This window comes from Myotis nattereri (assembly GCF_964212035.1).
Source record: "Myotis nattereri genome assembly, chromosome: 4".
In the NCBI taxonomy this organism is placed as follows: Eukaryota; Metazoa; Chordata; class Mammalia; order Chiroptera; family Vespertilionidae; genus Myotis; species Myotis nattereri.
The window spans coordinates 87,803,797-87,829,764 of NC_138079.1; the positions used below are offsets into that span (position 1 = coordinate 87,803,797).

At 48.6% G+C, this 25,968-nt stretch overlaps 2 protein-coding genes across 3 annotated transcripts in view; both read left to right on the top strand.

Moving 5' to 3' along the window:
• Nucleotides 1-5,719: 5,719 nt before the first annotated feature.
• Nucleotides 5,720-25,968, top strand: part of SEPTIN14 (septin 14) — a gene marked incomplete at both ends in the record, with an annotated part of 334,062 nt that continues 313,813 nt past the window's right edge. The window contains 1 exon segment of the mRNA XM_081089833.1: nt 5,720-5,881. Within this exon segment, the coding sequence (XP_080945959.1) occupies nt 5,720-5,881 (162 nt within the window).
• Nucleotides 6,625-24,305, top strand: GUSB (glucuronidase beta; the record flags this gene model as incomplete). 2 transcript variants are annotated; one of them, XM_081089830.1, is made up of 12 exons in its annotated part: nt 6,625-6,858; nt 8,189-8,374; nt 8,679-8,860; nt 8,982-9,124; nt 9,573-9,760; nt 10,123-10,275; nt 10,499-10,677; nt 10,757-10,903; nt 17,926-18,010; nt 19,771-19,947; nt 22,165-22,300; nt 23,944-24,305. In XM_081089830.1, the coding sequence occupies 12 exons, from the start codon at nt 6,652-6,654 to the stop codon at nt 24,111-24,113; spliced, it is 1,953 nt and encodes a 650-aa protein (XP_080945956.1). In that variant the 3' UTR covers nt 24,114-24,305. The 2 variants fall into 2 exon arrangements, with proteins under 2 accessions (XP_080945956.1, XP_080945957.1); XM_081089831.1 differs by lacking the exons at nt 6,625-6,858; nt 8,679-8,860; nt 8,982-9,124 and having other exon boundaries at nt 8,308-8,374.

A 25,968-nucleotide genomic window follows, 5' to 3' on the forward strand; every position in this document is an offset into this window, starting at 1 on the left:
TAATCTAGATACTGTAGTTGCTGTTTATTGATGGCCTGTTCTATTTTTGCTATAACCTTTTCTCCTTCTACAGTTAATTGTCGGGGAGACTTAGGGTTAGAATCTCCCTTTAAAATGTCAAATAGAGGTTTTAAGTCAAGAGTGGTTATTTTTAGATATGGCCTGACCCAGTTGATATCACCTAATAGTTTCTGATAATCATTCAATGTGTTTAAATGATCTTTTCTTAATTGTAGAGGCTGATGGGTGATAGCAGAGGTATGTAATATTCTGCCTAAGTATGAAAAAGAAGGTTCAGTCTGAATCTTTTCTGGGGCTATTTTTAGACCATGTTCTTCTAAAGCAAGGATGGTCTGAGTAAGAATTTCCTGTAAAGTAGCCCGATCTTTATGAGCTAGTAAAATATCATCCATATAATGAATAAGATAAAGATCTGAAAATTTCTTTCTAATAACTTGCAATGCCTGATCTACAAACTTTTGACATAATGTAGGACTATTTTTCATCCCTTGTGGGAGAACCTTCCATTGGTATCTCTGATAAGGCTGTTTAAAGTTTTCTGATGGTATGCTGAATGCGAATCTTTGACAATCAGCTGGGTGAAGAGGTATAGTAAAAAAACAATCCTGTAAGTCAATAACAACAACACAATACTCCTGTGGAATTGCCACACGGGAGGGCAATCCAGGTTGTAAGGAGCCCATATCTTCCATGGTGGCATTTATGGCTCTTAGATCTTGCAAAAGTTTCCACTTGCCTGATTTCTTTCTTATTACAAATATGGGTGTGTTCCAGGGACTATTTGATGGCTCTGTATGTCCCTCTGCTAATTGCTGATCAATTAATTGTCGGGCTGTGGGATCAGCAGTCCTAAGGGCAATGGCCCCAATTACAGATCCTGTCGAGGAGTGTGAGGTATTACTTTCCTTTCCTAATCCCTTTCCTGGATTAAATCTCGTGTCTAGCATCTGTGATGTTTGTTACTCTATCACTGGGGCTATATAATACAACTCCCATTTGAGACAAGATATCTCTTCCCCATAATGTAAAGGGGATAGTCGTAATTACATAGGGACAGAATGTTCCTGAATGTTGATCTTCATCAGCCCAAGTTAGAATCTGAGAACTCTTTTTTACATTAGATGCCTTGCCTAGTCCTACTAGGGAAGTGGAGGTGGTGTGCGTGGGCCATGAAGAGGGCCAATCCTTCTCTGCTATGCAGGAAACATCTGCTCCTGTATCCAATAGACCTTCAATTGGTTTTCCCTGAGCTTGTAAAATTTTTGTAGGTCTAGTAGCATGGATTTCTTGTATCCAAAATGCTGCATCACTAGATCCAAAGCCTCCGGCCACTCTAGCTTCCTGGGTAACAGCTGTCCCTATTTTATGTATTGGTAACAGGATTAATTGGGCAATTCTCTGGTTGGGCTGAATCTGTATAGTTGTGGTGGGTGGGGAAAGTAAAATCTGTATTTCTCCTGTGTAGTCTGCATCAACAACTCCTGGGATGACTAAGATCCCCTGTAACGAGGTGGAGCTCCGTCCTAATATTAAACCTACGGTTCCCTCAGGCAGCGGCCCAGACACTCCTGTAGGAATGGCTGCTACTGGCGAGTCTGGGGTTAGTACTGCATGGGTGGTTGAGTGGAGATCCAATCCTGCACTGCCTGGGGTTGCCCTGAAGAGGTCACTGACTGATTGAAATTTGCAAAGGGGTTGAGGGTTGATGCCCCTATTATTGCAGGGGCCTGGGGCTGGCCCCTTCTCAAGTTTCCCAATTGAGGTGATGGGATATAACCTCCTTGGGAGCTATTTGTAGAGTTTAAAGGCCGACCATTTTTATGGTATTTTGATCTACATTCCTTTGCCCAATGGAATCCTTTCTGACATCGGGGACAAATGGTTTTTGGAGGATTAATATTATTCCCTAATGTATTTCCAGGCTGTCGAGGAGCTTGCCATCTGGCCTGAGTATTATTATTTTTATTTGGGCATTCTCTGCTAAAGTGCCCAGATAAGCCACAAGAGTAGCAGTTCATATTTCTTTTATTACCTGTATTATTGCTGGCTTGTCCTATAGCCTGTACATATTGAGGGTATGTCTCCCCTTTGAGAGCTGCAGCTATAGCTACACCCTGTATAAATGCTGGACTTACATCAGCACACTGTTTTATAAAATCATTTATAGTTCCTGTTCTGAGAATCGGCCTTAATAAAGCCTGACAGGTATTATTAGCATTTTCAAAAGCCAGTTGTTTGATTAGGATATCGGCTGCCTCTTTGTTATTGATTACTCTCTTGACTGCCTGCATGAGGCGAGAAAGGAAATCCTGATATGGTTCCTCGACCTTCTGTTTAACCTCTGTAAGGGTGGTTGTTTTTCCTGCTGTATAAGGTAGGGATTTCCAGGCACTTACTGCACAACTGGTTACTTTGGTAAGTGCCTCTGTGGGCATATTCATTTGCTCCTCAGCCATGTTAAAATCACCTTCTCCTAATATCATGTCTAGGGTTATTCCTTTTCTGGTTTTTTCGCTAGTGGCTACAGCTTTCTTAGCAAGATCATCATATTCAGTTTTCCATAATAAGTAATCGCCTCCTGAGAGACAGGATTTACAAACCTGTGACCAATCATAAGGAGTCATCCATTTACTGGCTAGGGTTTCTACCAAGGTTTGTGTGTAAGGAGCTAGAGGTCCATATTCAGAGCAGGCCAATTTTAATTCTTTAAGTACTTTGTAAGGTATAGGCTCCAAGGTGGGGTTTCTATTCCCACCAGACTCATTCTCATATGTAACTGGGAAGCAGAGTGAGAATTCAAGATCTCCATTAGCTTCAGCTTCTCTTATCGCCCTTTGAAATTTAGACATGGAGCTCATAGGAGCCACAGGACCTGGTTTAGGCTTCCTTTCTAATTTGGGGAGCCTGTTTTGAATGGGAGGGCCACTCTCCTCTCTACTGACTGGAAAGGACCAATGGTCATGTTTATGATATTTATTCTCCTCCCGATCAGTAGGCATAGCTAAACTGCTTTTAGATTGAGCTGAAGACAATAATGATGTATCCTCTCTGGGTGGAGCCGAGGGACTATTTAAATTTTGAGAAAGTTCAACCGTTTTTGCCTCTGGTGCCAAGGTTTCACAAATTGAATTCCAGAGAGAAAAGGTATCTGCCGGGACCTTCTCAGATCCATGGTAGCTGTAATAGTTCTTTAATTGCTCTCCTACTTTAGTCCAAGTTTCTAAATTAACAGTTCCATCCTCAGGAAGCCATTGACATACATTTTCTATAAAACTTTCTGTCTGACTGGGAGTAACCTTAACTCCTCTGCTAGCAAGCATATGCGTTAAAAGATTAATACAGAGTCTTTTTTCTTTAGACTCAGTATGACCCATCTTGTCAATCTAAGTTCTGTACTAACTACCCGCTTACCCTACTTATCCTCTATAGGGGGGGAGGGGTCTGCAGGACCCTACGGTGCAGTCCTATCCGTCCCAAGTACGGTGGGACTTACCTAAGGGTCCCTGTTTGGGCGCCAGATGCCGGGGTCCAACCCCAGCAGGTCCAGGGGTTCCCAAAGGTGTAGACGGAGTCGGCAAAGAAGGAATGACACGGAGACAGTGTTCAGTTGATCAGCAGCCTAGCCAGGATCTCCAGCCAAGTTCTGGTCTTGATCTCCAGAGAGGTTCTGCTGTTTATTGTCTTGTTACATCCGTATTTATCCCAGTTGATTTTAATCCTGTCAATTTCTATTACAAAGGTTAGGGCGTTTCTTATCTCCATTCCAGGGAGTAAAGATTATGTAGCTTAAGCATGATTGTTTGTAGTGATTAACTACCCGCCTGGCACTTAGTTAAGGAGTTTCATCCCCTCCCTGACTTCAGGGAAAAATTCCTACCTGGGGAAACAACCTTTCTTGGAGAGGTGACCTTGGTTAAAACACACAGCACTAAGGGGAGCAAACATATTAAGAACAGTATGCTATATACGCCAGGTCCCTTGAAACATATGCTGTGCAGATGTTTCTTTCCTGCAGCGACTGTGTCAAGCAGCAAGGATGGACCGGCTTCCGGCACCAGGCAGGTAATTAATCACTTTAACTACGAAAAATCATGCTTAAGCGACATAATCTTTACTCCCTGGAATGGAGATAAGAAACGCCCTAACATTTGGAATAGAGATTGATAGGATTGGAATCAACTGGTATAAATACAGATGTAACAAGACAACAGGACACAGAACCTGGACACAGAACCTACACAGAACCTAGAGACAGAACCTAGCGAGAGAACATGGCAAAAGATCCTGGACAGAAACTGGAGACAGAACCTAGAGACAGAACCTAGCGAGAGAACATGGCAAAAGATCCTGGACAGAAACTGGCCACAGAACCTAGAGACAGAACCTAGCGAGAGAACCTGGCTGAAGAACCTGGATAGAACATGGCAAGAGAACCTGACTAGAACCTGGTGACTGAACCTGGCTGGAGAACCTGGACAGAACCTGGCTGGAGAACCTAGCGAGGGAACATGGCTACAGAACCTGGCTGGAGAACCTGGAGAACCTGGCTGGAGAACCTAGCAAGAGAACATGGACGCAGAACCTGGCTGGAGATCCTAACCAGAACTTCGCTGGAGATCCTGACCAGAACTTGGCTAGAGATCCTGGCTAGGCTGCTGATCAACTGAACGCTGTCTCCATGTCATTCCTTCTTCGCCGACTCCGTCCACACCTTTGGGGACCCCTAGACCTGCTGGGGTTGGACCCCAGCAAGAAGACATAAACAGATGGAAGAACATACCGTGTTCATGGATTGGTAGAATCAACATCATCAAAATGTCCGTACTACCCAAAGCAATCTATAGATTCAATGCAATCCCCATTAAATTACCAATGGCATATTTCACAAATCTAGAACGAACGTTCCAAAAATTCATCTGGAATAAAAAAAGACCCCGAATAGCTGCAGCAATCCTGAGAAAGAAGAATAAAGTAGGTGGGATCTCAATACCAGATATCAAACTGTATTACAAAGCCACTGTTCTTAAAACAGCTTGGTACTGGCACAAGAACAGACATATAGATCAATGGAATAGAATAGAGACCCCAGAAATCGACCCAAACCACTATGCCCAATTAATATTCGACAAAGGAGGCAAGAACATACAATGAGTCAAGACAGTCTCTTCAATAAATGGTCTTGGGAAAATTGGACAGATACATGCAAAAAGATGAAACTAGACCACCAACTCACACCATACACAAAAATAAACTCAAAATGGATAAAAGACTTAAACGTAAGATGGGAAACCATAAAAATACTAGAGGAATCCACAGGCAGCAAAATTGCAAACATATGCCGAAGGAATTTCTTCTCTGATAATGCTCCTAGGGCAATGGAAACTAAAGAGAAAATAAACAAATGGGACTACATCAAAATAAAAAGCTTCTGCACAGCAAAGGAAACCATCAACAAAACAACAAGAAGACCCACTACATGGGAGAACATATTTGCCAATGATACCACCGATAAGGGTTTAATTTCCAACATTTACAGGGATCTCATGAAACTTAACAAAAGGAAGATAAACAATCCAATAAAAAAAATGGGCAATGGACCTAGATAGACACTTCAAAAGAGGACATACAGAAGGCTGAAAGACATATGAAAACATGCTCAAAGTCACTAATTATACGAGAGATGCAAATCAAAACGACAATGCGTTATCATCTCACACCTGTCAGAATGGCTATCATCAACAAATCAACAAACAACAAGTGTTGGAGAGGATGTGGAGAAAAAGGAACCCTTCTGTACTGCTGGTGGGAATGCAGACTGGTGCAGCCACTGTGGAGAACAGTATGGAGCTACCTCAGAAGACTAAAAATGGAACTCCCATTTGACCCTGTGATCCCACTACTAAGAATATATCCCAAGAAACCAGAAACGCCAATCAGAAAGGATATATGCACCCCTATGTTCATAGCAGCACAATTCACCATAGCTAAGATTTGGAAACAGCCTAAGTGCCCATCAGCAGATGAGTGGATTAGAAAACTGTGGTACATATACACAATGGACTACTATGCTGCGGTAAAAAAAAAAGGGAACTCTTGCCTTTTGCAACAGCATGGATGGAACTGGAGAGCATTATGCTAAGTGAAATAAGCCAGTCAGAGAAAGATAAATACCACATGATCTCACTCATTGGTGGATTATAGAGAACAACATAGACTGATGAAAAGGGACAGACCCAAAGACTGAGAAACAGCGATCAGGCTATCAATCCCCAGAAGGAAAGCAGGGGAGGGCGGGGGTAAGGGGAAGAGATCAACGGAAGGACTTGTATACTTGTATATAAGCCAAACCAATGGACATGGACAACAGGGGGATGGGATCGTGAGTGTGCGGGGCGGGGGGGGGGGAGGTTGGGGGTTAATGGGGGGATGAGAACACATTTGTAATACCTTAACTAATAATTAAAAAAAACAACAACAAAAAACCGCGCCGGAGGCTGCAGGCGGGACCCGTGGCCCCGCCCCCACAGGCCCCGCCCCCGGCCCATACAGGCCCCGCCCACCCGGCCCCGGCCCCGGCCCCGCCTCCCACGCAGAGGCCCCTGAAGCGAGCGGCTGGAGGGCGCTGAGACCATGGCGGGACGGGCGGTCGCCGGGGCCGTGCTGGGCGCGCTCCTCTGGGGCTGCGGGCTGGCGCTGCAGGGCGGGATGCTGTACCCCCGGGAGAGCGCGTCGCGGGAGCGCAAGGACCTCGGTGGCCTCTGGAAGTTCCGCGCCGACTTCTCCGAAAATCGGCTCCGGGGCTTCGAGCAGCAGTGGTACCGGTCGCCGCTGCGAGAGGTGCGGGAGCCGCGGGGCGGGAGGGCCTGGGCGGCAAGTCCCTAGGAGCCCCGAGGGGTTGAAGGTGACCGGCTTGGCGGCGTGGGGGGCTCTGCCGTCGCGGAAGGAGCTGCCAAGCGGCGGGCGGATCGGGAACCGAAAGTCTCTGTGTGTGGGGGGGCGCCCACCCTCCCGGGGCGGGGGAAGGGCCCTGGTGGAGCCCGGTCCGTGGGGTGGGCCGAGCGGGGCAGGAACGGGAGGAGGGCGGGCGGCGGACCCCTCGGGGCCAGCTCTGCCCTGGCAGGCAGGACCGTGGGTCCCCGGTTCAGGTCGAGGCCCAGCCAGGGACCCCCAGGTCTCCCCTCTGCCTGGAGCCGGGGCTGGGACGGGCCTGTGTGCCGTGCGCCGCTCGCCTCTCCCAGATGCTATTTGGGGGGTTGCTGCCCAGCAGTCAGCAGGGGAGGAAAAAGGGAAGTGGTGGTGGCGGGGTGCTGGGTGCCGGGCATGTGCCGGACTCACAGTTTCCCGGGCCAAGCAGCCCCTGCATGGCCCGCCTTCCTCCTGGGGCGGCCCGGCCACTGTCTGTCTCTGGGCTCTGCCGATCCTCCCCTCCTTTCATTCAGGCTGCGTCTGGCCCTCCTTGGGCTCACCTCTTTCCCTGGTGCCGGAGACCCTGGGCTGGTTGCCTTGAGGAAACTGGCCCCGCCAGGCCTTGGACATAAACCATCCTAGCAGTCGATCCCTCATCTGCAAGTTATCCATCCATTCAGCCAGTATTTATTGGGTTCCAAGGCTTGTGTCAGACCCTGGGGATAGAGCTGTGAAGGACAGAGGAAATCCTCTCCTTAGAGGTGCCACCTCCCCGTCCAGGTTCGCTGAGCGCTCTGCCTCACCCCTGCCCTGCCTTGGACCTGAGGTGTTCAAGGGATTCCCTGCCCGGCTCAGGTTCACCCAGTTCTGCCAGGTTGTGCTGAGGCAGCATCCCACGGCCTTGGCCCCCAAAGCCCTTCCCTGACTCCTGAGATAGTCCCTTGCCCCTGTCGGCACAGAGGCCTGTTCACCGTTTACTCCTCGTGCCCAGAACAACATTGCAGGTGTTCCCTGCACTGCCCAGTGAACGAGTGACTGATGTCTCCATCATGGAGTTGTGACAATTAAGCGAGCTCCATAGACACTGGCCAGTTGCTGGCAAAGAATTACCATGGGGTGGTGGCCTGGACCTCCAGGGTCTGGCGAAGGCTCCTGAAGGCAGGGTTGCAGGGGAACCTGGCCTCTGGGGAAGGGGGCTGCCTGGGCCCTGGTCTTAGATTCCCAGGTGGTCTGGACCTGATCCTGGCCCTTCTTTCCCCAGTCGGGTCCCACCCTGGACATGCCTGTTCCCTCCAGCTTCAATGATGTGGGCCAGGATGGGCAGCTGCGTGGCTTTGTCGGCTGGGTGTGGTATGAACGACAGGCAACGCTGCCCCAGCGATGGACCCAGGACCTGAACACAAGAGTGGTGCTGAGGATTGGCAGCGCCCACTACTATGCCATTGTGGTCAGTACAGCGAGCAGCAGGCAGGGCGAGCGGGCAGGTGGGGCTGCTGAGCACGCATGGGTCTTCCTTGGGGTGCCTGGCTCCCAGCTGTCACCTGACAGCCTGCCCTCTGGGGTGGGTGGGGGGAAGCGCTCATGCCCCACATTGGGGAGGGCTGTCTAATCTCTGTGGAGCTCCATTCCTCCCATCAGGCTGGTGAGGCAGGTAGAAGCTGGCAGGGCACTTCTGTGTGAGGGAGTACCTGAGATGGCAGTGGCCCTTCCTCATGCTCTGGCCCCCTCCCCGTATTTTCCTGTGTCTGCAGTGGGTGAATGGGGTCCATGTGGCAGAGCATGAGGGGGGCCATCTTCCGTTCGAGGCTGACATCAGCAAGCTGGTCCAGAGCGGGCCCCTGTCCTTCTGCCGCATCACCATCGCCGTCAACAACACACTCGCCCCCCACACCCTGCCGCCAGGGACCATCCTCTACCGGACGGATACCTCCATGTGAGCAGAACCTGCTCCCCCATTCCAGTCCCCACCCTGCCCAGGGTCTTCCCACCTGCCTTAGCAGCGGTGAGGGGAAGGCCGCAGGGCAAGACCATTGGCCACTGTCCTCCCTCTCTAGGTACCCCAACGGTTACTTTGTCCAGGACACAAGCTTTGACTTCTTCAACTACGCGGGACTGCACCGGCCGGTGGTCCTCTATACCACGCCCACCGCCTACATTGATGACATCGACGTCACCACCAGCGTGGACCAAAACACTGGTGAGGGCTCCCGGCAGGATCTCCCCTCCGCCAGGCCCCAAGTGGCTCTGTTCCCAGTTTTGAAAGATGCTCCAGGAGACAGGCTCTCCCAGCATTTCTTAACCCGCACAGGTTCCCATTTACCTGAGGAGCTAAAATCCAGCCTGTGTAAGCTGGGAAGGGCTTCTGAAATACCCATCTGGTCTGACCTCCTTTCATGAGGAAATAAAGCCCAATGAGAAATGGGGCTTGTCTAAAATCAGATCACTCGGGATACATGGGGATCCCATGTCCCTTCCGCACTATGCTGCCCTCAATCTCCTCACTGCAGGTCAAGCTCAAAAAATAGTTGTTGGCTGGAGTCTCAGGGCCTGAGTGGAGTCCTCAGTGGTGGCTTCAGGGTCCTCTCATCTGTGTGACCCAGGTCACATCCTTCCTTCTCTCTTCTCTGATCTCTTGTCTCCCACAGGGCTGGTGCATTACCAGATTTCCATCCAGGGCAGTGAACACTTCCAGCTGGAAGTGCACCTTCAGGATGAGGAAGGCAATATTGTGGCCCGGGGGACTGGAGCCCGCGGCCAGCTGCAGGTGCCCAGTGCCCACCTCTGGTGGCCATACCTGATGCATGCGCACCCTGCCTACCTGTACTCATTGGAGGTAATGCTGGTTGAGACTGGGGCTGCGGGAGGCCTTTTGCCCCCTTCCAGCAACCCTCCCTGGCTTTAGCAGGTGGACAGGCAGGCATGGGCGTCTGAGCTTCCTAGTCAATTGGATTGAAGCATTCCCAGCCCGAGTTTTTCTGGGCTGGGTGGGGCAGCCCAGATTTGAAGAGTAGGTTCGAGGAGTAGGGTGGGGAAAGGTTCTTCCTTGCTAATGGCAGAAGCCTGTAATTTCTCAATCTCTCCGCTTGTGTCCCAGAGGTGGGCTGCTGTGGTTTACACGGGACCGTCCTGCTGCTGGGCGGCTGTGTGGGACTCAGGCCATTAAGGATGCCTCACTCCAGTGCTTGGCTTTCCTAGGTGAGGCTGACTGTTCAGACGGCAGCTGGATCCATGTCTGACTTCTACACTCTCCCGGTGGGGATTCGCACCGTGGCTGTCACAAAGAACCAGTTCCTCATTAATGGGAAACCTTTCTATTTCCATGGGGTCAACAAGCATGAGGATTCAGACGTGAGTTGGGGTTCCTGGGTCCCTGTGGGGGCTGTTTCTCGTCCTTACCTTCCCCATCCCCCCTGCAGTGGCTGCGGGCAGCTCAGAGCAGTTAAGCAAACTGCTCAAAACTGCTGCCTGATGGGGTCCACGCTTGGCTGGATAGAGGGCTGATGGGTCCAGCTCTAGAAGGAAGTGCATCGGGGACAGGGGGCAGGGGTCACTCTAGTCTGCTGTCCCCTAGATCCGAGGGAGGGGCTTCGACTGGCCACTGCTGATGAAGGACTTCAACTTACTTCTCTGGCTTGGTGCCAACGCCTTCCGTACCAGCCACTACCCCTATGCGGAGGAGGTGATGCAGCTCTGTGACCAGTATGGGATCGTGGTCATTGATGAGAGCCCTGGCGTGGGCATCAAGCTAAGGTGAGTGCCCACTGCCCATGCTGCCCATGCTGCCCAGCCTGTCAGGTGATGACACACTCCCTTTTCTCCCCACCCATAGCCAGAGCTACAGCAACCAGTCTCTACAGCACCACCTAGAGGTGATGGAGGAGCTAGTGCGCAGGGACAAGAACCACCCAGCCGTCGTGATGTGGTCTGTGGCCAATGAGCCCACTTCCTTCCTGGAACCTGCAGGTTACTACTTCAAGTGAGTGCCCTCCTCTGCCCTGGCCTGGGCCGGGGAAGAGACCCTGCCTTCCAGCTCCCAGCCCAGATTTGAGTGCATCCAGACTTGGTTAGTTCAGGGGACCAGATCCATACCCGCCTGTTGTAATTTCAACCAAGTGAGACTCAGAGTCAGCTTTTCACACCTGAAATGAAATCCAGAGGTAAATTAACCTACTTATACATATACCTTCAAGTTAAAAAAAATAGTGGCATGGCCTGACTGTGATATCAAGGAGAGTCGTTTAAAAAATAATACATGAATACACGGGCCTGACTCCCCAGAAGACCCAGTGAAGGGGTCGATGCTTACTCCTGCATACAGAATCCCCTGAAAGCATAACTCCAAAAGCTAACAGCAGTGGTGCCATGTTGGCACTGGTACCACGAGGAGTTCTCTTCACTGCCACACATTTCCAAAATGGTGAACCACTCTAGGTAAAGTTACACACAAAACCAAGTATAATCTTCCCTCACTTAAAAAAAAAAAAAGTATATATATATATATATATATATATATATATATATATATACACACACACACACACACACACACACACACACACATATATATATATTTTATTGATTTCTGAGAGGAAGGGAGAAATAAAAACATCAGCGATGAGAGAGAATCATTGCTTGGCTGCCTCCTGCAAGCCTAACACTGGGGATCGAGCCTGCAACCCCAGGCATATGCCCTTGACCGAATCGAACCGGGGACCCTTCAGTCCACAGGCCGATGCTGTCCAAACATGCTAGGGCTAATCTACCCTCACTTTTTTTTTTTTAATTAAATCTTTATTGTTCAGATTATTACAGTTGTTCCTTTTTTCCCTCCATAGCTCCCCTCCACCCGGTTCCCACCCTACCCTCTGCCTTTACACCCCCCCCCCCCCCACACACACACACACACTGTCCTCATCCATAGGTATACGATATTTGTCCAGTCTCTTCCCGTATCCCCTGCACCTCTTCCTCCCCCGCCCCCGAGAATAGTCAGTCCACTCCCTTTCTATGCCCCTGATTCTATTATAATCACCAGTTTATTCTGTTCATCAGATTATTTATTCACTTGATTTTTAGATTCACTTGTTGATAGATGTGTATTTGTTGTTCATAATTTGTATCTTTACCTTTTTCTTCTTCTTACTCTTCTTATAGGATACCTTTCAGCATTTCATATAATGCTGGTTTGGTGGTGGTGAACTCCTTTAGCTTTTTCTTATCTGTGAAGCTCGTTATCTGACCTTCAATTCTGAATGATAGCTTTGCTGGGTAAAGTAATCTTGGTTGTAGGTTCTTGGTATTCATCACTTTGAATATTTCTTGCCACTCCCTTCTGGCCTGCAAAGTTTCTGTTGAGAAATCAGCTGACAGTCGTATGGGTACTCCTTGTAGGTAACTAACTGTTTTTCTCTTGCTGCTTTTAAGATTTTCTCTTTGTCTTTTGCTCTTGGCATTTTAATTATGGTGTGTCTTGGTGTGGTCCTCTGTGGATTCTTTTGTTTGGGGTTCTCTGCGCTTCCTGGACTTGTAAGTCTATTTCTTTCACTAGGTAGGGGAAGTTTTCTGTCATTATTTCTTCAAATAGGTTTTCAATATCTTACTCTCTCTCTTCTTCTGGCACCCCTATAATTTGGATGTTGGTGCGCTTGAAGTTGTCCCAGAGGCTCTTTACACTATCTTCATATTTTTGGATTCTTTTTTCTTTTTGCTTTTCTGGTTGGGTATTTTTTGCTTCTTCATATTTCAAATCTTTGACTTGATTCTTGGGATACTCTTGTCTGCTGTTGGATCTCTGTATATTATTTTTTATTTCAGTCAGTGTATGCTTAATTTCTAGTTGGTCTTTTTTCATATCCTCCAGGGTCTCACTAAATACATCGGCGGTTTCTAGAAAATTCTTGAAAAACCTTAAAAGTGTGGTTTTGAACTCTATATCCAGTAGTTTGCTTTCCTCCATTTCTGTCATTTGTGTCCTGTTTCTTTGTCTCTGCATTTTTTATGCTTCTCTGTGTTGATAGAGTGGCTTTGTGTGTTAGGTGTCCTATAGGGCCCAGTGGCTCAGCCTCCCCAATTACCTGAGGAGGACACTCTTGGTGCACCCCCTTGTGGTCTGTGTGCACATTCTTGTTGTAGTTAAGCCTTGATTGTTGTAGGTATCACTGGGAGGAATTGACCTCCAGGCCAATTGGCTGTGAGAATCAGCTGTGTCTGCCGTGGGAGAACTTCTGTGCTGGAGACACCCCTCTGGGGCAAGACTTGCTTCAGTGGGGCTTTGGTGCTTGCTGAGTCTGCCCCCTGAGTGTGTCCCTTATGGATCTGAGGAATTGTAATCTGGATGGTCCCACCCTGACCACCAGGTACACAGGCTCCTGGATCTCTCAGGAGGTGCTAATCTAGCCTTTACCTGAGGCTACTCAGCAGGAGCTCAGCTGTGAAGGAATGCAAGTTGCCCTTGGGCCTTGCGCCAGCTGCAAGTTTGTTAGGTAATTTTCAGATTGCAAAAGCCTCCGTGCACAGCTTGGGTGGGGCGGGTTCCCAGGGGATCAATAGGGCAGAGCAAACAGCTATGGCTAATCGTCAGTCTTGCCCTAAGGGGCCCCGAGTCTCAGTGTCCAGGCAATCACTGCAAGCACCTCTGAGAGAAAGCTGCCCTCAAGATGCGAACGATGCCAGACAGTCTAGTCTCTCCCCGTATCAGTCTGGGTCCCCAGAGACTCGCCCGGAACTGGAGTTCAGAGGAGTCGGGAGCTTGAGACTCCCTCTGGATTGAAAAAGCCAACCGTGTCCTCAGCCGCCAGCCCTTTCCGTGTCCGCCTCCGTACCTGTGCACTTAACTTCCGCATTGCAGCTCCTCTGAGTCTCGGTATGCTTTTCTCTTTCCTTCTAGTTGTAGTATTTTCACTCAGCCAGCCTTCCTATGGTTCTGGATGATGCCCGTTCTTTTAGTTGTATTCTTGAAGTGGTTGTGTGAGGCAGCAATCTCCAGTGTTTACCTATGCCGCCATCTTGGTTTCTCACCAATCTACCCTCACTTTTAATGGTGTCTCCATTCCTGGGAAATTTGGTGTGTGTTGAAACTCCAAAAAAAACCCCACCCACTTTGTGATACTTTGGGTTCATCTATAAAGTGAAACTAGGCTTCATTAAACCAGCTTATCTGCCCACATAATTATAAACAGGCTTTTCAACAACATGCATATTCTGAGTATTCTAAAGTTACATTTGGATAGGACCAGGCCATCTGAAGTTCATGGTTCCAGTAGCTCCTCCCTCCCTGCTCCCCTCTCACTGCATTGCAATGGAAAGAACCACCACTTGGGGGAAGTGTTTCCACAGTGGGAGGGGTCCTCCTTTCCCTGTGTTCCTTGGTTCTGTCTCTCTCTTTTTTTAATCTTTATTGTTGAGGGTATTATAGATGTCCCCCTTTTTTCCCATTGTCACCTTCCACCCGGTTCCCACCCCACCCCAGACCTTCACCGCCCTATTGTCTTTGTCCATAGGTAATGAATATATGCATGTAAGATCTTTGGCTAATCTCCTTCCCCCTGCCCCTCCCTGCCCACCCCCCAGCTTCCCTCAGATTTGTCAGTTTGTTCCATGTTTCCGTGCCTCTGATTCTATTTTATTCACCAGTTTATTTTGTTCATTAGATTTCTTGTTCATTTATTTTGACTTTTAGATTCAATTATTGATAGATATGTATTTATTGCCATTTGATTATTCAGATTTTTTATCTTTTTTTCTTATTCTTCCTCTTCATAAATTTCATGTAATACTGGTTTGGTGGGTGATGAACTCATTTAGCTTTTTCTTGTATGTGAAACTCTATATCTGACCTTCAGTTCCAAATGACTAGAGGCTCGGTGCACAAATTCGTGCACCAGTGTGGTCCCTCAGCCTGATCTGCGGAATCGGGCTGAAACCGGCTCTCCGACATCCCCCGAGGAGTCCCAGATTGTGAGAGGTCGCAGGCCAGGCCGAGGGACTCCACCGGTGTACGACAGTGCCGGGGAGAGATGCTGAAAGTTGGCCAGCTGGGGAGGGACCCCGAGAGGGCTCCAGGGTATGTCCGGCCCATATTGCTCAGTCCCGATTGGGCAGACCTCAGCAGCAAGCTAAGCTACCAGTTGGAGTGTCTGCCCCCTGGTGGTCAGTGCACGTCATAGTGAGTTGTTGAGCAGCCTTAGCATATCATTAGCATATTACACTTTGGTTGAATGGATGACCAGATGACTGGACACTTAGCATATTAGGCTTTTATGATATAGAATAGCTTTGCTGTATAGAGTAGCTTCTTGCTATTCATCACTCTGAATATTTCTTGCCACTTCCTCTGGCCTGCAAAGTTTCTGTTGAGAAATCAGTTGACAGTTGTATGGGTGCTCCCTTGTAGGTAGGTAACTGCTTTTCTCTTGCTGCTTTTAAGATTCTCTGTCTTTCACATTTTAATTATGATGTGTCTTGGTGTGGGCCTCTGGGTTTCTCTTGTCTGGGACTCTGTACTTCTTGAACTTGTAAGTCTATTTCTTTCACCAGGTAGGAGAAGTTTTCTGTCATTATTTCTTCAAATAGGTTTTCAATATCTTCTTCTCTCTCTTCTCCTTCTGGCACCCCCATAATGCAAATGTTGGTATACTTGACATCATCCCAGAGGCTTACACAATCTTCATATTTTTGGATTTTTTTTCTTCTGTTCTTTTTAATTTTGTTTTATTGCTTAGAGTATTACAAAGAGTATTACATATGTCTCCTTCCCCTCCCTCCCCCCTTGACATTCCCCCGCCTCCCCTATGCCCCAGTGTTTTATGTCCATTGGTTATGCTTATACAAGTCCTTCGGTGGATCTCTTACCCCCCACCTTCAGCCCCCCTCTTCTGTTCTTTTGTTAGGTGTTTTTTGCTTCCTCATATTCCAAATCATTGATTTGATTCTCAGAATCCTCTACTCTACTGTTGAATCCCTGTAAATTATTCTTTATTTCAGTTAGTATAGGCTTAACTTCTGACCGGTCCTTTTTCATGTCTTCAACATTCTCATTAAGATACTTAAAAGTCTCACTAAGTCCCTTGAAGTACTCTTTGAGTCCCTTGAAGGTTTCATTAAGATCCTTGAGTAACCTTAAAACCATGGTTTTAAACTCTGTATCCTGTAGTTTGCTGGCTCCCATTTCTGCCATGTTTGTTTCCACATTTTCGCTGCTTCCCTGTGTGTGTTTTTTATGTATTAGGTAGAGCTGCTATGTCTCCTGGAATTGGTAGAGTGACCTTGTGTTGCAGGTGTCTTGTAGGGCCCAGTGGCTCAGCCTCCCCAGTCACCTGAGCTGGGCACTCTAGGTGAGCCCTGATTGCTATTGGTGTCACTGGGAGGACTTGACCTCCAGCCCAATTGGCCATGAAGACCAGCTACGACTACAGTGGAAGAACAGCTGAGCAGGAGATTTCCCTAGGAAGCAAGACTTGCTTCAGTGGGGCTTTGGTGCTCACTGAGTCTCCCCTTGAGTGTGTCGCTTGTGAATGTGCAGAATTGTAATCTGGTATAGGCTGAAGCTGTTCACCTACCTGGTGCACTGGCTCTGGAGCCTCCCAGGAGGTGTAAAGTTAAGCCACTGCCTGGGGCCACCTGGCAGGAGCTACAGAGAGATCTGTAGATGGTTGCTACCTGTATTGGGCTGGTGAAGTGCCCAGGCGAGGCCCAGCTGTGAAGCAAGGCAGGCTGGTGCTAGTGCCAGGACTTGGGTTCCTCCTCTTTTTTACATTCCTGCCCGTTACAACTTTGCCTGCACAGGAAAATTATTTCACTTGCTGCAAGAGGCTATCAAACACTCCCTGAGGCACACTGCATGCCAGTTTCATGGAGTGCTCTCAGCTGAGCCACACTGTAGAAGGCTCTGAGGAGTGACCCACCTGGGCAAAATGACCCACAGCTCTGAACACACAGCCCCAGAGTGCATGGGGCCCCGTGGTGTGTTGAGGCAGGGCTGGTGGACAGAATTTTTGTTGTGAGTGTGAAAGGATAGGCTCCCAGGAACGGGTGCCTGAAGTTCCAGATGGGCTTTTTTGGAGGCGGGAAGAGGGAGATGCATGATTTGTGGAGCAGCAGGATGGGGCAGGGTGTGGATAGAGCTGCCTGGGCTGGAGGAGCTCAGCTAGGCTTTGAACGTTCCCAGGTGACAAACAGGCCATCTCGGAGTGTGGATTTGAGGCTTGAGGATAAGGGGTACAGTTCTGGCCTGTGGAAACCACGGCCTCCGAATGAGAAAAGCAGTTCTGGGGAGAGGGTGTAAAGGAAAGAAAAGCTGTGAGGAAAGAGTAGGGGAACATCGGCTTAAACAGTGAGGGCAGGTGACCTGCCCTGGGAGACCTGACAGGGTCCTCTGTTGGGAAGCCTCTCCTTGCCATCCCTCCTCGGTTAATGCGATTCAGCATGAATGCCATTTCTTCAGATAGGCCAACACTGACCCCCCCCCCCCCCGTCAGTGTGTGCCCTGGGATTGTCTCCTAGCCCTCTTTCCTGCTACCGCTTGTAGTTGCAATTTCTCACACCTGCAAGTGCCCCTCTCCCACTGCTCCACAAAGCGGTGGCACAGCTGTGAGGTCTCCGTGAGTGCCCCGCACACAGCACACACCCTGTGTCCTAGCGCCACTCCCTAATTATTGGTTAAATTAACAGCCATTCTAATCAAACTCCATCCAGTCCTGTTGTCAAGAGCTTTTTCAGAGATTCCAAACCCAGTTTGTGGCAGTGCCCAGCCCAAGGACCCAGCTCTCCCTGCGAGGTGGCCTCTTTGGAGGAGGGGAAGCTTGGATTTGGGGAGGGAGAAGGAATGATGTCAGGGAACATGATCTCAGACTAGAGGAACATGTTTGCGTGCCTAAAATACACTTAGAGGAAGGAGGGTAGGGTGGGTCTGGCGGGGCAGGGGATGGGAGGGAGGGGTTGAGAGGTGGCTGACAGCCCCTCCCAGTTGACAGCAGCCCTGTCTTCTGCCCCCCACGACAGGACGCTGATTGCTCACACCAAAGCCTTGGACCCCTCCCGGCCCGTGACCTTCGTGACCAACTCCAAGTATGACACAGACCTCGGGGTGAGTCTGGGGGTTCCCCACACCTCTTGTTTCCTCTGTCCTGTCCTCTAGTCCTTCCTCCTGAGGTGGGCCCAGGTCATTAGGGGAACACCTTGTACAGTAGAATCCTTGAGGTTGGAGGGGGGCTTCTGGGCCACGTGAGCAGAACCACCATGAACCGCCAGTCCAGCATTTTCATAGACGGGCTGTATGTCGGTCAGAGATAACTACCTGCTATTCACTAGGCAGTGTGGCTTCCTACGTCCAAGGAGGCTGGGCACAGGGAGAATTAATTTGTTCTCAGCCCAGATTCTAGGTGCCTCAGTTTAATTGTATGCACCTCAGTTCACTGTGCTCATACAACGGCAAAGGTTTAAGGGAACCTAAAGTCATCATTGTCCATTGTTTCTCAAACCTGGCTGATCATCAGAACCACTAAGGTGTCTGGATGTTGAGACTGTGATTGAGTCAGTCCAGGGTGGGAATCTGAGTTGTAAAAAGCTCTGCAGTGAACTCGGGTCATCAGCCAGCTTTGGGAACCATTAGCTAGATCTAGATTGAGGATCGAAGGGCAGGCTCCCACAGCTGGCTGGCCCAGTGGCCTCCCTCACTGTGCCCGGCCACAAAGAAAATGCTCCCCCGGAGAGCTGAAGGCCAGTACTTAGGAGGAAGTGCTATAGAAAGAGAAATCATCTAAAGAAAGAATGGATGGGAAAACACTCTACAGAAATATCGATTGTGATCACCGGTGGAAAGCAGCTTGGAGCCCTGGTGCTCCCCTGCCATCTGTCAAGACAACCCCCTTCCGAGAAGCATAAAGATGGCGAAGCACCCGCAGGCCTCCTCGGGCTGCCAAACTCATCTGGCGGGATGTGTGATCCTTGTACATGTGTCCACCCAGAGGTCCCCCCAGCTTCCTCTTCCTCTGCATTTCCCACCACCACAGTTTGGAAAGAGGCCACGGTCACGTGGGAAAAACAGGCCATACCAGTCCCGATGCAGGGTCTGGAGGTGAGCTGGGCATTAGAGACTCGACAATGGGCTGTCTAGTCTTTTTTTTTTTTTTAATATATATTTTATTGATTTTTTACAGAGAGGAAGGGAGAGGGATAGAGAGTTAGAAACATCGATGAGAGAGAAACATTGATCAGCTGCCTCCTGCACACTCCCTACTGGGGATTTGCCCACAACCAAGGCACATGCCCTTGACTGGAATTGAACCCGGGACCCTTGAGTCCGCAGGCCGATGCTCTATCCGCTGAGCCAAATCGGCCAGGGCAGGCTGTCTAGTCTTTGCTGCTGACTCCTGAGCTCTGTGTTGATTAGACTCCAAGCTGTTTCGCTCCATCATCTTGGCTACCCTGCTAGGAGGGAATCTCCTAATCACTTTAAGGCCCACAGTACAAGCTCAGAAACAGTACGGGAAAACGGCATCTCGTTGGGAACATTTCTCCAGGCCCAGATGGGGGAGGGCTAGTGAGAGGAGCACTAGCTAGAGAGGAACAGAATCCAGTTGGATGGGTCCTGGGCTTCCACTGAGGGCAGCTCCCTGGGCGCCTGATCAGCCTCAGCCCTCGCCAGAACCTTAGCCAGGTCAGGAGCGTCCGTCCAGGAGTGTAGACTTGTCCATTGGGATCACTCCTTGACTACACATGTAAGCATCCTGCTCGTTTTCCGTGTCCCCTTTTTACCTGCTCTGTCAGAATGGCCCCTGAGTAGGAGAGTCCTGACTATTCCACCATCTTCTGGTGCAGCGACTAGCTTTCATGCTCTTGTCCTAGGCACCGTACGTGGATGTCATCTGTGTGAACAGCTACTTGTCCTGGTATCATGACTACGGGCACCTGGAGGTGATTCAGCTGCAGCTGGCCACCCAGTTTGAGAACTGGTACAGGACCTATCAGAAGCCGATTATTCAGAGCGAGTATGGGGCGGATGCCATCGCAGGGCTTCACCACGTAAGTAGCGCAGAACATTCTGTTCCTTCTTCTCTGTCTTGGGCCGTGATGCCACTCATTGCCCCAGGTTAGAAATGCATCTCCTTCCCGCCCTCACCTGTCCTGACGACCTCCCTGCAGTTCTCCAGCCTCACCCAGCCTGCCCCTCCGCACGGCACGCACACTGCCCACCACGCAGGCCCCCCTCACTTGGTCCTCAGGGGCAGCCTCTTTAAAGCTATTGGCCTTCTGCCCAGAATGCCCTTGTTAGCATCACAGTCGCCAACCAGTGCATTCTTACCCTATGTTCAGGTCTCAGCTGAGATGTTCCCTCTTCAGTGGCCTGTACCCCATCTGCCGGCTGGTGTCCGTCTTGCTGTCTCTCACTGTGCACTATCGTTATTTCTTTGGCTCTGCCTTGACCAGACTGTGAGCTCTAGGAGGGAGACTGAACCCTAGTCATTGTTGCTTTGCCAGCACTAAGCAGTGGTCAGCACGCCATCGGTGCTAACCAATGTTTGTTAAGGGAATGCATGAAATCTTGGAGCAAGTTTTTATCACTAGCTCTTTTCTCATTGTTTTGTCCATTTCCTCACCAGAGACATGCTGCTTTATCTTGTGGGGACTTTCTTCATAGGGATTCTTGAACCACAGCCAGCCCTTCGTCTCCACCCCGGCCACCTCACACTGCCATCACAGCTACTGGGAATCTGTTGCCACACAGTCCTTAGTAGGCTGATTCATGGTGTGTCGAACAGCTACTCATATGAACTGTATTATTCTGTTCACACCCTTAAATTCATCTTGCTTACACAGAATGCCACTTCTGCAAACTGGCAAAGGAGGGAACTAGCTCATGAAGACAGTGTCTATGCACATTTGTCCTCCCTCTTTGAAAAGGTGCCAACTCTGAATTTTTAGGAAACTCAGAGAGCCTAGGTTAGCACTGTCTGCTAGAGCCTTTACAGCGATGGAAGTGTTCTCTATCTGCACTGCCCACAAGGGCAGCCATAGCCACACCTGGCCTTTGAGGACCTGAAATGTGACTGATTTGCCCGAGTTGATTTGGTTTAATTTAGATTTAAATTTAAATAGCCACGTGTGAGTAGTACTAGACAATGCAAGGTCATTTCCATTAAAGCAAAGTAAGAAAATCTACATCTTGCCCTGCCCTCAAATTCAACTTTGGACCTGACACAAAACTGTGCCTCAATTGTACCGTTGTATTTTCAGTGCTGCTTCTACAGCATTTTAATCCTTTCACTGGAAAAGAAAGGCAAAGCCAACAGGGCTTTGTTCTCTCACAAATGACTGGACTCCACATCCTGCAGCATCTACCAGTAAGACTAGAGCCTCCCACCCCCGCCCCGACTCCCCACCCGCCCGGGCTCCCATGAGATGAAAACTCAGACCCAGGAACATCTGAAAGATCCCTGTCTTAGTGCAGGACACACAGGAGCTCTTCACCAAGGTTGGGTGGGTCTGTGGACGTGGCCTTCTCCTCACCTGGCAGGTCTTGGCTTCAGTGTTCCTCAGGGAGCTCTCTGTGGCCCCTGAGTCCATGAGCTCCTTCAGCCAAACATCCCAGCTCCTTTGCTCTCCCCGCTCGCTCACCTCCTTACGTTTCCCTGTGTCTTTCTTGCTGGGTTGGAAAGCCTGTGCGGGCGAGGCCGCTTATCTTTCTTGCTTATCACTTTATCTCCAATGCCTGCCATATAAGCAGATACTAAATGATTATTTGTTGAACGGATGAATGTGCTAAACAGCGGCTACTTACCCAGACGAGATAAAGGTGAGTCTGAGGTGAGTAAACCGGAGTGAGTCACACTAGTTCTCAAATTATACGATGCAGCTGCTGAAGATTTGAGCTTTAAATTAGTCAAAGATGCTCTGGTTTCTCTTCAGACCGCATAAATCTTTCGCCTTTTACTAAATTAGTCAAAGACATTTTTACTTCGAGTGTAGTTCAGCTGGTGAATAGAGATGGAAAAGATAAAGCAAGTATCAAATCCTGTTGATAAATAAAGTGGTTACTGATTAAGGGTTGTTTTTGTGTGTGTTTTTTTTTTTTAAATCTCTTTTTACTCTGGGCTCATCATACCCTGGCTGTCTCCACCACCAGCGGCCCACCCTGAGGACAGATATTTTGGTCATCATCACATGGATCTTTATTTTTATCTGACATTTACAATTCTGCCAGTTCCGATTCTTAAGTTCTCTCTTTGCCTTGAATTCCAGGATCCACCTCTGATGTTCAGTGAAGAGTACCAGAAAAGTGTGCTCGAGCAGTATCATTTGGTTCTGGATCAAAAACGCAAAGAATATGTGATTGGAGAGCTCATCTGGAATTTTGCCGATTTTATGACCGACCAAAGTAGGTGGCAGTTGGGTTTATGGAACGTACTGGTTCTTAATTTTTCCAGGCGGGCCTTTCAGTTCAGGACATTTGGCGGTAGGAACCCTGGAAACGAGAGGGGGAAAGCGGTCTAGCCCATGGAGGCTTCACAGAGCATTTCCTAGGAAAAGTAAGTTGCCTTTAGCGAGCAATAATCGCTTGCTTGCTTCCCCAGTTTACAGTAAAAAAGCAAATGGGAGAGCCTACTCTCTCGAGGTCGAATGGCTAACTTGCCATGTCTATTTCAGAACAGTATGAGGAAAAGTGGGCATTGTGGAATATATTCATTATTCCGGAGTACGGTACAAAGCCTGAGAAATGTAAGATATTATTCACTTGTATGAGGCAGGTTCGCCAAATACAGGGAAGGGTCCAAGCATTTTTTTAAAAATATATTCTTATTGATTTCAGAAATGAAGAGAGAGGGAGAGAGGGATAGAAACATCAATGATGAAAGTGAATCATCGATCAGCTGCCTTCTGCACGCCCCACACTGGGATTGAGCCCACAGCTGGCATGTGCCGACTGGGAATTGAACTGTGACTTCCTGGTTCATAGGTCGACGCTCAACCACTGAGCCACGCCAGCCAGGCATGTCCAAGCATTTTGAGTGTGGGAGTGTTCAAACGTCTTCCAGAGAATACATCTGTACTCCTTTCACAAGTGGGACACATAGGGCTGCTCCAGACCATAAACTTAGGATGGCAGTTTGGGGGTGGAAAGGGTTTGGTAGTAGTGGGAATTACAGTGCATTACTTAAGGGGAAAGACAGGTCTTTGGAAGGTTAAAATTTAATTAAAAGTTAGAATGGAAAGAGGCAAACAGAAGAATGAGAACATGAGCCTCTACTCTGCTTGGCTGATGAGATGAACGGCTTCTGGAAATACCCTGCGTGGCAGTCGAGTTTCCTGAGCAGGTGCCCCGGCTCCGTGTGGTGAGAGTTAGTGACCTTGGACAAGTTACCTAGTTTCATGAACCTGTACCGTGGGTCAGTGCCCACCACCTTGCAGGTTGATGTAGGGAGCCATTTGATGACGTGCTTGGTACAGTGCCTGTCATTTGCTTACTGTGGAAGAGATCCCTGTTGTTTGAACTTCTTGGTGGGAAAGATCTACTTTGGTTTTACGGGAACTGGCTTCACAAGGAGTGGAGAGGAGGTGTGCTGAGAGCGCAGCCCCGACGGCTGTCGCCAGCTCCACTCCCTTCCCAGCTTCAGCTCTGGCAGACCAGCCACCAGGAGAGGGAGCCCAGCTGGAAGGCGCCTGGAGGACATCTGCTAGGAGGTCCCACCTAGGCACCTGAGGCTGGTCAGGACTCTGGGTCCCACTAGGGAAGAGTAACTTTTCATCTCAGCTCCCTCCAGTTTCCAGGCAGCTGGGTACCTTAATGTTTTAGACCTTAGTTTGCAAGTAAAAGATAAACCATTTTGGATAGTTTCCCCTAACAGATGAAAAATTGACACGGGTGAGCTAAGGTATTTTGGGGAGCAGTAGTAAATCTCTAGCCCATTAAGAGGCCACATCAGACCAAACAACCCTGAGTTATAAGACTATTTCTTAGTGCCCAGTTGGGCTCCAGCTTGGCCATTGGAGTCATCTGAATCATCTCTTGCTTGTTTTTAGCACCGCAGAGAGTAATAGGAAATAAAAAGGGGATCTTCACTCGCCAGAGACAACCAAAAGGTGCAGCATTCCTCTTGCGAGAGAGATACTGGAAACTTGCCAACGAGACTGGGTACCACCCGGCAGCTGGGAAGCCACCGTATCTGGTAAAGAGCCCGTTTCCCTGGTAAAGCAAGAACTCTCTCTTGGCTGACACCAGCTGTCAGCCCCTCCTTCCCAGGTGAGGGCAGTGGCTACCGCCGACAGACAAAGTGCCTCCTGGCCTGTGTGTGGCAGACAGGAGAGTTTCTGGTCTGGATTTTGTAGTCATTTGCTAGAAGGGAACATTAGAAGTGAAAATAAAGGATTTTGTAATACTGGAATTTAGAGTTGGCTCAGAAGTGACTATTCCATAAATTGAAGATGATCTGTACCGCTGAAAAGCATCTGAAGTTATTTTTGTGTCAAGCTGTTTACATAGCCTTAACTGGGTATAGACTTTTGAGAAACCTTCGCTTCAACACTCACACAAGGTCAGAGTTGTTGGTTACAGACTGCTTCACAGGAGTAGCTCCCCTGCCTTAGGGCCGCCCTGCTCACCCTGTAAAACTCCACAGGTGAGCTGCAATCCTGACAGATTTATAGCAAGTGATATGCTGGAATAATGAACACGCGTACTAGTTGCCACAGGTAAGAGTTAAGGAATGTCAGAATTGGAAGGGAGCTCAGAGGTAACCAGCTCTTCCAGGACATTGCCCCATCCTGTCGAGGTTTTTTGTTGTTTTTTTAACAACACTAGCGAGGTGGCTAACTTTGATCTCCATCTTTCTTCCCCTCAAATATAACATCCTGGTAGAAAACTATGGCTCTGGAATTTCAGGGGTGACCTCCCCCAGGACTGCTCAGATCGGGGCAAGAGGCTAACACATAAAACAGCTTTGTACCAAACCCCCAATCATTTACAGTGGAAGAAATACCTACCTAGTTATGGTGGGGTTACAATACCCAGCACAGTGCCTTCTTGGTAAAAAACGTTTAATCGTAAATGAATGCCTGGCTGCTTTGCCAGCCTGGTATTCCACCGTTTTGTACCAAAGGAATAAAATTGCAAACCTGATATTTGTTGCCTATCAGGGATTTTTCTGTCCTTAACAAAAACAAAGGCAAAGTAATGAATTAGATCTTTAAATCTTTTTGTTTTCTAAAAGCCAAAACAGACCATTACCCTTTTACTTTTGTCCTTTAGCACTGCCAGTCACTGCAAGTTCTCCCCATGGTATTCCTATTGTTTGTGTCCACTTCTTCATACACCTGGTAGAACATTATTTTCATTCAAGGATGCCTCCAAATTACAGATAGGGCATGCCATTTTTTGTTTTCCTGCAGACAGATCATTACATTTAGGTAAATTCTTGATATACTTCAATTCTTGGACCAAAGTATTTTTATCTTCCCAAGCTAGGTGTCCCATTCACTTTTGATGCCTTATCACCATCACTTCTAATCAGAGTTTTAAGGCTCATTTTACTTTGAGGCTTTTAGTCATCCTTTATTTTGTATTTTCTGAAATGAATATCCAAATTGGGTCAAAGGAAACGGGTACATTTTGAAAAGATGGTTCTGGTTTTCAGACTATAATTCCCACACTGCCTTTCATGTAGAGGGAATGTATCACAAAGAACATTTCAATGATCAACACAAATGATGTGTCTGTCAGGCCCATTTCTTAAGTCCTAAGGTTCTAGCACAGAACGCATTTGTTGTAGTGACCCATGGTCAGCAAACCGCGGTTCGCAAGCCACATGCGGCTCTTTGGCCCCTTGAGTGTGGCTCTTCCACAAAAATACCACGTGCGGGCGCGCATGTACAGTGCGATTGAAACTTCGTGGCCCATGCGCAGAAGTCGGTATTTTGTGGAAGAGCCGGTATTTTGTGGAAGAGCCACACTCAAGGGGCCAAAGAGCCGCGGTTTGCTGACCACTGCCCTAGTCAATAAAATATGGCTAAACTGTATTTCAAATTGATTCGTCTTTCTTGCAGATGTGA